This window comes from Takifugu flavidus, chromosome 13 (assembly GCF_003711565.1).
Source record: "Takifugu flavidus isolate HTHZ2018 chromosome 13, ASM371156v2, whole genome shotgun sequence".
NCBI classification, from domain to species: Eukaryota; Metazoa; Chordata; class Actinopteri; order Tetraodontiformes; family Tetraodontidae; genus Takifugu; species Takifugu flavidus.
In genome coordinates this window covers 9,226,411-9,237,944 of record NC_079532.1, presented here as the reverse complement: position 1 = coordinate 9,237,944, position 11,534 = coordinate 9,226,411, and the positions used below count along the sequence as shown (strand labels likewise).

At 51.3% G+C, this 11,534-nt stretch overlaps 1 protein-coding gene across 1 annotated transcript; it reads right to left on the bottom strand.

Annotated features, from left to right (window-relative positions):
- Positions 1–45: 45 nt before the first annotated feature.
- On the bottom strand, positions 46–11,192 carry slc6a15 (solute carrier family 6 member 15). The gene is made up of 12 exons (XM_057052555.1): positions 11,033–11,192; positions 9,502–10,002; positions 6,866–7,023; positions 6,650–6,776; positions 6,385–6,566; positions 4,494–4,604; positions 3,556–3,797; positions 3,284–3,473; positions 2,908–3,100; positions 2,673–2,832; positions 2,320–2,482; positions 46–1,887 (listed from the first exon to the last, which is right to left on the bottom strand). Exons 2-12 carry the CDS (start codon positions 9,803–9,805, stop codon positions 1,519–1,521), a joined length of 2,199 nt encoding a protein of 732 aa, XP_056908535.1. The 5' UTR covers positions 9,806–10,002; positions 11,033–11,192; the 3' UTR covers positions 46–1,518.
- Positions 11,193–11,534: the final 342 nt, after the last annotated feature.

Sequence of the window (11,534 nt, the reverse complement as noted above, 5' to 3'; positions counted from 1 at the left end):
CAGGACTCTAGTCAGGAACAAGACCAAGAAACCACATTTTGCCAGTATGGGTCATATTTCATGTTTAATCTTGACGTTGGGGGGAAGCTGGATGTCCGACTACTTGAAAAAAGTATTTACATGAAAAAAAAAGAAACCAAAAAAAAAACCCATTAGTACAAAAAAAATAAGATATTGATGAGTTAAAGATTGATGTATGTCTGAACCTTAAAAACAGTTTTCTGATTTCCAAACTATCATGATAAATATATTCATATTTATATTCTATTTACAGAATACTTAAATATACAGTGCTCACGTATTCTATAAACAGATCTAAATTATTGAGGCACAATTTTGTCTCGAATGATCGTGGAAGTGCAGCTCCCTGCTGCCAATCTCGGGCATAATGGGACACAATGTCCACCTTCATGTTCTCTGCAGCAGGACTTGGTTTCCGCTGCTCCGGGACTCCTGGTGCTCCGGGACTCCTGGTGCTCCGGGACTCCTGGTGCTCCGGGGCTCCTGGTGCTCGGGACTCCTGGTGCGCCGGGATTCCTGGTGCTCCGGGACTCCTGGTGCTCCGGGGCTCCTGGTGCTCCGGGACTCCGGCTGCTCCGGGACTTCCCGCCCCTCGAACCCCCCTCGTAACTCCCAGGGTGTTGGTCAATGTGTGCGTAGAGGGGGGAGCAATGAAGGAGGTGGGAGAACGATTGTGGGCGGAGCCGTGCGAAAACCCGCACAGGTTTCTAGACGTGTTGCAGTGCGACGGCATCACAGATACGCGCACGTGGCCAGACGGAGCAGTTGCTGCCTCCAGTTTTGACACGTCTGTAACGGAAATGTCGTGGACTCTCGGGGGAAAGGGACGATGTAATGACAGTTTTCACGGCGGCGTGCACGTCTTGGGCTTTCAGTGTAATCGGACCACCAGTGTCCTGACAGTTGTGAGCAGCTAGCTTTCATCCGTACAGTACAACTCATTTACAATTGGTGTCAGTTGAAGAAATGTTTTCTTTTCATACAGTGTAACAACAGGACCCTTTAGGGCTCATCAGCCAACAACACCGAAGACAAAGACTTTTTGGATCCGATTAGCTCGCCCGTGTAAGCTAACCGACGTTTAAAAATATGAATATTCCGTCAACTGATTTCCTGGCTTGAGGACGTGAAGCCACGAGAACAAAAACGACATCTGGATGACAGCTGCTCTTGTTTTAGTGCCATCTTATATGAGGGCGGGGAAGGAGGGGCTTATTCCCTTACCGTCACCTGTCAGCAGGGGGCGACACACACACTATTTGAATTGGCTCCAGCGACCGGCCGCTTACATGGGAGCAGGATAACGATGGATCCAGTGATGCTTGTGGGAACAGGACAGTCATGAGAGGTTCAGAGACGACAGATGGGACAGCAACTACGTATCTACAAGGATATACAGTACAAGTCAAATATACATAAAAGATACTAAAAGCACGCTGAGGAGGGGGGAGGGGGAGGCGCAGACAGTCGGTCCGTCCGTCCCGGTCTGACTCTAGTCTACAGGTCCGACTCGGGCACATCCTGCATGTCAACCATCAGGTAGCCGACGGCACAGTGGCCATTGGGCACGTGATCCGCGTCAGGTCCGCCGCCGCCGCCCTGCTTGCTATAGATGATGTCGCCGAGCGGGAGAGCGCTGGGCGTCTTGCCGCGGATCAGGCTGGTGTCGTCGTCGTCTCCCGGCGGGGGGCTCTCCTTGATGATGCGGCCCTTCTTGTAGGAGACGGAGGAGAGGCTGCTGTTGTCCTTGATGATGTTGAAGTAGCGCAGCAAAAAGACGACGGGCACCGGCATGATGGCCACGATCACCAGGGAGATGCAGATGACGACGGCCCAGGGGGGGTAGCGCAGTTCCTGCACCTTACCCTGGGAGACAGACAGACAGGAGGCTCGTCGTTAACTTAACTTTAACTTTTATTTTGTTGTGTAAGTGCCAAAAAGGAACCTTCAGCCTCTAACTAGTCAGGTGGCCTTTGCTAGTGATACGTGTGTCCATTGAAATCGTGTTTTTGGACGTGGGGTGAATCCCTTCCCCGTCCAGGTCGCTGTGTTTGCTCAGGTGAGGTAAAGACACCCCCCACCCCCCCCGTGTGTCCCGCATGGACGCCGTCGCTCCGGCTTCCTCACGCCGTGACCAAACACGCCGTGTCTCAGTGGTAGACTACACATCCTGTTGATTGTCCGCAGGTTAAAAGACGCCTGGACGCTCATCGACTTTGAACCCTCGTCTGCTTTAAACTGGTTCCAGCTTTCTGGGAGACTGGCCCCTGGAGACCGGGGCCCCAGATGTTTACTCACCTCTTCCCGTATCCAGGCATTGTAGCTGGTGGGCGTCATGATCATCTGGATGAAGCTGGCGGCCATGAGGATCAGCAGCAGGGTGGGCGTGATGTACTTCCACAGGTAGTAGTAGCAGCGGTACGGCGTGAAGCCCAACATGTCCTTCAAGTCTTCAAAGAATCTGAGGAGGAGGCAGAGCGCCAGGGGTGAGTTCTCACGCTTTTCGGAAATCACGAGATGGATTTTAATCCTCGGATAAATCACGAGACAGGATTTTGGGCGGCTGCTGTCGTGGAGAACAGCAGCAGATTAGAGAAGTTTGTGCCTTTTCCCTTCGAGCTCCGCCAGTTCACCACTGTTGGGTTCCTTACTTGTCGGTGCCGTAGACCCAGGCCACGGCCACGTTCTCCAGGATGACCACGATGAGCAGCGGCAGCGTAGCGGAGTAGTCGTCAAACATGGTCACGAAGTAATTCCCTGAGCGCTGGACAAAGATGATGCCGATGCAGAAGGCCAGGACACAGACTCCCACTGCGGCAGGAAGGACGCGTCAGACGGGTCAGTTAGGGGCCGCGGCCCCGGACACGACAGACCTCAAAGTCTCACCGGTGAGGAGTTCCTTGCGGATTTTACAGGTGTCGATCAGCGGCGTGAGGATGCCCTCGATGGTGCCGAACATGCTGCCCAGACCCAGGTTCACCAGCATGAGGAAGAACATGACGGACCAGAAGGGGGAGGCTGGGAAATGGGTCATGGCCTCCGTGAAGGCGATGAAGGCCAGGCCTGTGCCTTGGACCACCTGGAAAGGGAAGGGGGGGGTGGAAGCAGCGTGATGAAAAGGGGCGGAGTTTGAGACTGACAGCCCAGGCCTGTCGTCATGGTAACCGGCTGTAACAAGTGATCTGAGGTAAAGTCGTGGTTGACAGCGGAGCTCTCACATAACAGACTAGTTAAGCTAGTTAAGAATCCCTTCTGCACCCACCTTGTTGAGCTCCTTCTCAATGTTGCAGGATTCCAGGCCCAGTTCCTGGAACCCGCTCCCATGGAAGCCTTCGATGGCCTCGTACAGTTGCTGGTACTCCTCAGCCGTGACCTGCGTGAGGTTCATGTGCTGGGGGATCATGCTCTCATTAATGCTGGTCCCTCGCAAATCCAGGATCCGCTCCATGTTCCTGCAGCAAAGGTTTCTAGAGTCACGACCGCCAACCTCAACAGCAGGCAGCACTGATGGCGATGAGGTGGTGAGACACTCACGCTGAGACACACTTGTTGTTCATGATGTTGGCCTTGAAGCCCAGCACGGCGAACACCACCAGGGTGGCCAGCACGGAGGTGAAGAAGTTGATGAGAGACACCAGGACGGCGTCAAAGTGGCAGTTGTTGTCCCGCTTGTTGTAGCTGGAGAAGGCGATGACGCCGCCGAAGCCCAGGCCCAGGGCGAAGAACACCTGCGTGGCGGCGTCTCGCCACACTTTGGGCTCCAGCATGATCTCCAGCTGAAAACACAACATTTGAAATGGAATAAGATCTCAGGGATTAAAGGATACAGAGCTAAGGCGTTGCCTCGTTTGGCCGCAGAGATCGGGTCAAACATTCTCCGACAGTGTTTTATTACGAGTAGCTGAGTAACTGGCGGGAATTAATTAAACTGTAAATCAATGACGAGTTTGTGCCTCAGCTGAAAACCTCCTTCCCTGCTTGAAATGACCTCTTTATAACGTGAATCACTGAGGTCCTCTCACCCTCTGTGGCAAACTCAAAAATGAATCAGATGCAAGTCAAATGTGCGCTAATGTGAGCTGGCTGTTGTTAGAATACACACGCGCACACACACTCTGTCTGTGTTTGAAGTCATGAGGTCTTGGCTGATGGCAGATTCACGAGGCAGACTGCTGTGAAGCAGCTCACATAAAGGCCGCGTTACCGTTTCCACGGTGACACATATTACACAGCCCCCCGGCAGCATCAGACGCCGGCCGAGCTTTTCTTTGACCCACAACTATTTTTATCAATTAGGTTTTGTCTAAATTTAGCCCCAAAGTGGCTTCACTGACAGCTCTGACAGCGTTTTATCCTCAAAGTTCCAAAAATAGAAGCCCTGATGTGTCTCTAAAACAGAGGAAAAGACTCCAACTGGGACGTGAGGCATCAGCAGAAACAAAGCCTGGCGGGAGGTCGATCTGTACGGATACCTTGGGTGTGAACATGTGGCGAATCCCAACCATGGAGCCCTCCAGGAGCAGAGCGCGCACCAGGAAGCAGATCAGCACCAGGTAGGGGAACAAGGAGCTGAAGTACATCACCTGCAGACCAACAAAACATCCGTTACATCAGCGGAATACTCAGGAAGGCTTCCCCAAACAGGGAAGAGGGGAACACGTGTGGCGTTTGTGTGTCGCCGCCCTGCTGGCCGCCCCGGTCCAGCCGTGGCCCTAATTAGACAGACGGCGCCGTGAGCCAGTTATTTGCAAATTCCCGACTTCAACTCCGTGTTTGATGAGCGACGAACTACTGACATTAAATCATGGCGTGGATGCTTCAGAGGCTGGCGTGCACGTGGCAGCGTGCAGGAACCCGCCGTAGGATCTAGTAAAGGGTGACTTAAAACCAACACTGGCCCTGATTATAAAGTTAAACATTAGAATTATAACAAACCTTCGTACCCGCTGTTTCATTTAGCACACTGGGTTCAGATTTACTGCCCTATATCTGCGCTACATCAGGGTCCAGGTCCAGTTCCACCAGCATGTTTAACAGTCAGGAGAAGATGGAGTCAAGGTTCAGGGCTTTGCCTCCTCCTCAGCTGCAGGACTCCCAGAGATTAGACTCCCAGAAATGTTTAAGAACACATCGGTGGTCACAACAAGCGAGCGGGCGTAACGATAAAGCACAAGTCTGCTGCTCTGCAATCTCATCCTAGCACCTGCTCATGTGAATCACACACGCACACACACACACGCACACACACACACGCACACACACACCAATCATGGCGCCACACCCCTCCACCCTTCCCTACACTCTTGACAATCAAGCCAAGCCGAAAGAGCGCGCGTCACCATGGGAACCGGACGGCCCGACCCCATTCACGCCCACCCACACACACAGGGGTGGGTGCAGATGGTGGTGGGGAGATTCTTTGGCGAAGGCTTTTGTGGCCAACAGCAGAGAGGACATTAATATTCTTTTGTGCCACCCGGCGCTGATTAAACTTCAAAAACACCGGTGGACCACAGACATCCATCTTTTCTCTGGCTCCATTTTGTCCCTTCAGACTCTCAGATAGTTGCTGGAAAACTGTGTGGTTACAGTAGAGGGCTCCTGGGAAGCTCTGGGAAGCTCTGGGAATGCACCTTATCTCTGATTTTGCTTCCATATCGGCGATATTTATTCAGTTAGAAAGTAGATTGTATTAGAACAGATGTCTTCAGCACGAATCGTGTAAATCAATATCGATGTCAACTGACACTTTTTTGGGTTTTAGCTCCAAACATTCTCGACAGGTTTGGAGCTAAACATCTGAATGAAATGTGCTGCTCAAGCCAATTAATGAGTTAAACGCAGTATAAAAATCCTAGTGGAACTCCAGAGTTGGGGATTAGATCTCTGGATTATTGGTATCAGGAGCTTTTGCACTACAGGGCCGCAGCCTCTTAGGTTCCACACCACATTTTGTTGTCCCAGAACGGCGGCCTGACATGAGAATGGTGGATAATACCAAAATCAAAGCTGGGAAGATTAAAAAGTGTGACCATTTTTCCAATTAGTGTGATCCTGACTGTGACCTTGGAAGTAAAATGGCTAATTCCTGTCACATGATATAAGAAGAGCCAGATCACCTGTGAAAGGGGGGGAGGAGCCAAACAATCTGCAAACAAACGCCGACCTTTAGCTACAGCTACTGACAGCTTCGTTAAAGTTAAAATGAGCCCGTCCACATCCTGCACAGTCACATGACCTCCTCTTTAGCTACACCCCCACTTAACAGGCCAGTTTGGTTGAGCTTAGCTCAGCACAAATGTCCAGTTCCATTGATTAAAGCCTTAAAGAGATGCGCAGACGCTGTGGAACGCAAAAAACTACCTTCCCGGATGACTTGATTCCCTTGATCATGGCGAGGCAAACCAGGATCCAGCTGGCCAGCAGGGACAATGTCATCTTCCAGTTGACTCCTCCACCCTCGTTGATGTTGTCGGAGATGTCCAGGGTCTTGCGGTACCAGTAGTAAGTGGTGGCTGAGCTCTTCTCACACTCGGGCACCACATCTGTGAAGGCAACCGCCACACTTGTCATGTCCCGCCTGCCAAAAGGCCGACGAGGGCTGTTAACCAGGCGGCACTGAGCTCACATGTGAAGGTCTTGTTCTTGATGAGCGGACACTCGTGCCATGGCAGCGGCTGCTGGAAGGACTGGGAGAAGTAGAAGAAGCTCCAGCTGATGATGACATTATAGTAGAGCGCCACAAAGAAACACACCTGCAGGGGTCACAAAGAGGAGCAGGAGAAGGCCGTCACTACCAAAGCGCTACGCCAGCCTATCTGGTAATAACATATGTAACACTCACCACACAGCTAGCAAACCCGATGCCACCCAGGCGAGGGCTGATATAGTTCCACACCCCAATGCTGCCCCTGCGAATGCGCTGTCCCACAGCCAGTTCCAGGAAGAACAGAGGGATTCCGATCAATATAAGCAGGATGAGATACGGGATCAGGTAAGCTCCTGCAAAGAGTTAACAAAGGCAGGGTGAGACGCAAGAAGGGGAAAGTGTGTCATCAGATCGCATCACTTCCTGGAAACAGCCGTCGTTTACTCATCGCTCAACTGTGACACTTGGGGGGGGCAGAAAGGAAGCTGCCAGCGCTTTTCTGGGTTAAGCAGAACCAACCCCAGTGACCATGATGCACCGGGAGGTTTTCGTTTCCTCTCATGATGTCGGGGGGGTGTTACTGAGAGTTTTGAGATTATTTGACTGAAGAGTTTCTTTAAAAAGTCCCGCTCGGCAGCCTTTGCTGTCGCAGGTGAAGCGTGAGCGTGAGCGTGAGCGTGAGGGCGAGAGCCCTGCAGTGTTTCCCATGAGTGATCACGCAGCGACATCATTGTTTAGGATCCGTGTTGTGCACGTGGAACCTTCTGCTTGTTTTCCCAGCATGCTCATTTCCTGAGTCCTGATGCTGCTGAAGAAGTCCTTGATTGTGTTGGGCAGCTGTGTGTTGCTGCTTTCTAATATTAAAACATCTAAATCTGGCCAGTCTGGGGGAAAAGCTTCACATCAGTCAGCATCCACCCCCCCCCGCGTCGCCATTGTTTCCTTTAAAGGCATCAAAGGTCCCTCCCCCCTCACTTTTAGGCCACTTTTGAAAGAGTCCATTTCCTCTTGTCAAATACAGTAGTTTCCCTCTCGATTCCACTTGTGGGAACGGTACTGTAAAAGAGGCTTGTTAAACAAGGAAGTGATTATATCCTCCTGACATCATAATAAAAATATCTTTAATGTTGCAAAACACCAATATTTGCATGCTCCCATTTTAAGGAGTCTCTATCCCAATATTTGAACATTTGCATAAGCACAAACTGCAGGCGAAGGTATTTAAGAGCCTGTTTTTAACCCTTTGTAAGGTTTTTAAAAGGTGTGTGTGTGTTGACAGATCAGACACTTCACACACACAACTGACGATGAACATGTGTTTGCCTCCACACAAAGTGAAGTTCCAAAGCACGGTTAGCATGATGCTAACATCAGTCTTCTGGACGACGGTAGTTTAGCAGCAGGCAACAATCATCCAGAAATGATGACGTGCTCGATCATTTTGAGCCGTTTCTGCAGAACTGGTTTGCAGACGCACGCACAGCCCGTGATAATTAAGTTGGGAGGGCTGCAGTTATGCTCACACCTGGACGCCAGCTCTAACAGAACGCTCGCCGGCGTTTGGCACACTCGAACGCTTTAATTACCATCTCAATGAGCTTCTCGCCTGTTTTCTCCCACAGAAACGTTGGGCCATGTCGGACTCACACATTCCTCGATTTACAAAGTCATAAATAAGTCCGGTAAGAAAGGGCCGCCCGTTCTAATTTATCTGCACGTCAACCCGAGACGGAGGCCGTTTGTCAAGCTGACTTTTATGAACATTGACCAGTTGAGGGTTGGACAAAATGCTCATTTTTATTAACTAATGCCTCAACTGCTGATGGCCACGGAGGAGCCCACACGAGGTTCTTTTAGCTTTTGATTTGATAGCTTTGAAGTATCCTGTTCAAAGGTTCCATTGTGGGAACGGTCTGTGTGAAGAACAGGACTATGACCGGAATCTCGCTCATTCTCCAGGAGAGGACACGTGGAGAAGGAACAGGCCAAGGAAACAAACACAGGATCAGGTTTGAAAGGTGATCCTGTTGGGAGTTTCCCCTCCCCTTCTGTTTCCAGGCTGGGCGGGGCTGCTTCCTGGTTCATCTACACACCTGTATCTCACCTCCAGATGATCACCTGCCTCCTGATTTAAGAGACTTCCAGCTGTTGTCCAACCCTCCGTGGGACAGGTGGGACAGGTGGGACAGCTCGGCCCCTGAGCGCTCCGGATTGCACCTTTGTTTGGGATTCCTGCTTCCATCTCCAAACTCAAAGAGTTTTCCAACTTTAGTTCTTTGTGGGATTCAGCGGCCACATTTTCTGTTTGAATCTACTTGATCCTGTGTGTGTGTGTGTGTGTGTGTGATCCCGTCTGAATAAACCAGATGAGCGTCAGTCAGTGGCTCCTCTAATCAGTGACAGAGTGCATGCTGGGAAATGGTGTCTACAGTGGACCTGTGCACATGGCGGAGGGTTCTGTTTGCTGTCACATGACCTGAATGTGGTTTTTGCCCCCCCAGGGGGGCGTTTCACACCTGCCGGCACCTTAAACTCCACCCTCCCGTTCCCGACTGATCATACATTGGGCCATCTATGGAATGAGGTGGACGCCACCGGAGGCTTAAACCAGACAGAATCATTGGCTTGTAGAAACACTGGGCCTGTTACGCATTCCTCCATTGTGTAATAAGTCATTATTAATACCAACTGCTTATTTTTCAAGGTTTTTCTTCATGTGAAATGAGTCAGAGTGCGGTGTTTCGCCCGTCTAGAACCCCAGGTTGTTATTGTGGTTGCCACATAAATGTCTCCTGCTTATATAATGCGTGGTGGAACCACTGAGAACTTACCGCCACCGTTCTTCTGACACAGGTAGGGGAACCTCCACACGTTGCCGAGTCCCACAGAGAAGCCGACCTGGGCCAGGATGTACTGGAGCTTGCTGTTCCAGGCCGGGCGCTCCTCCTCCTCCTCGATGTCCGACCCCCCCTCCTCCACATCACTTTCCTTCTGCTCCACCTCATGGTTGCCGATGATCAGCGAGGTCTTCTTGAAGGAATCGTCACAGGCGTCCTCGTTGGAAAGGAGGTCTTTGACAGACTCTTTGACATCATCGTCAAGTTCTCTCTTGACGGCCTTGCTGTTTTTTGGCATTTGACAAAGCAATAAGGGCAGAGGGTGGAATGTCTTTACGGTTGTCGGGCTGAAGGGAGGAGGCCGTCACTTCTGGGACGTTTGTGCAAAGAGTCTGGAGTGTTCAGAGGTAGAAGGCTACGAAGGCCACGAGGAGACCGAGACACTTGGCGAAGGTTGAAACGAGCAGCTCGTTGCTTTATTTCATCAGAACCTGTCTGTGAAGCAGAGGGGAAAGAGGTCGGTTAGTCAAGCCGTTGGACTCTGAGCCCCCCTCAGACGGGCCAGCAGCCCAGGGTCAGGCTGAACCCCCCTCAGATGGGCCAGCAGCCCAGGGTCAGGCTGAGCCCCCCTCAGACGGGCCAGCAGCCCAGGGTCAGGCTGAACCCAGCTGCAGGGGCGTCAGAACCGGTCCATGAGGACCATGAACTCAGATTTGAGGCCAGGGGCAGTCGGGGCCAGTGGCAGGAGGCTCCTGCCGCCTCCATAGTTAAATGACCAGATTTGCATAAGAACCCAAACACACCTTGGAGCCACAAATCTCCGGGAGGAGGGAGGGAATGATGGAGCGTTCTCTTTACATGTACACTTTAGAGCCGAGGAATCCAAGGGTGTGGACTCATGGCAGCATTCCCAGCCCGTCCATGCCCACAGCGTGGTGCCTCTCTCCTTTCACTCCGCTTTTAAAGAAATTCCCAAGAAATTCGGGAACATATCCCACCGCGATTCAGCAGAAATTCACCCCCACCCCCCCAACACACACACCAACCCAAGGATTAAGTGATTAATAGATTTCCTTTAACGCTGCCTGATTAGCCTGGTTTGTGTGTGAGAAAGGCCGTTGTTTCACAATCCTGCGACCGGAACACAGCAGCCCAGCGGACCGGTCCAATTATGACCATTTATCCGGAGGCTGCGATGGGAAGAAAGAGCCACGATGGCTGCGGCACAAGGGAACCCGCACGTGTCGGGGTCAGACACCGCAGAAGGGCTTGTCTTTCCCGCACATGACTCGGAGGTGATGACTCAACCCTAAAGATGCGGATGCAGCTCCGGAACATTTACGGCCCAACAGAATTAAAGGCCCATCACCGATGACCAATGACCGTCCCTCCCGCCTCAGACTTCATGACATCCTCGAGCGGTGTTTCATCATTCAGTCGGAGTCACATCCCGCGCAACAGCCCCGCGCGCCCACGCACTCTCCCGCTCCATGAAATGAATGGAGATACGGTGATGGGTACTCACCGGTCACGAAATTCTTTTTTCTTCTCAAGGAATGAAATTATGAGAGCACATGCACGGTGGTGACATGTCCACTTGCTGGCGTGAGCGCGCTGGGTGCAATGGGGGACCTCCGAGCAGCGGGCACGCTTATCAGAGAGAGGCCGGGGATTTAACCATGTAGAGGCGGGGTGTTCCCACAATGGAATTTATTTTTTAAAACTTATGTAGATTATTTTCGATTACTCATAAACATAATGAGACTCATGGTCTCATTATGTTTATGAATAAAACAGTGTCGGTCGAAGAGACGGAATGTGTTTAATCAGGTTTATTTTTATTTCCTCCCTCCCCCGGAGTCTCTGGATTGGTACGATCCACTATGCAACTCGAAGCATGCCTCTGTTTGTAAACGCCCGTTTCCTGCCAAGATATATATTTTAAAAATCGGCCCCAAAGACATAATTTAATATCTTCTTTTCATATCGGAATACAACCGACTGTATTTAGATGTATGTAGTGCAAC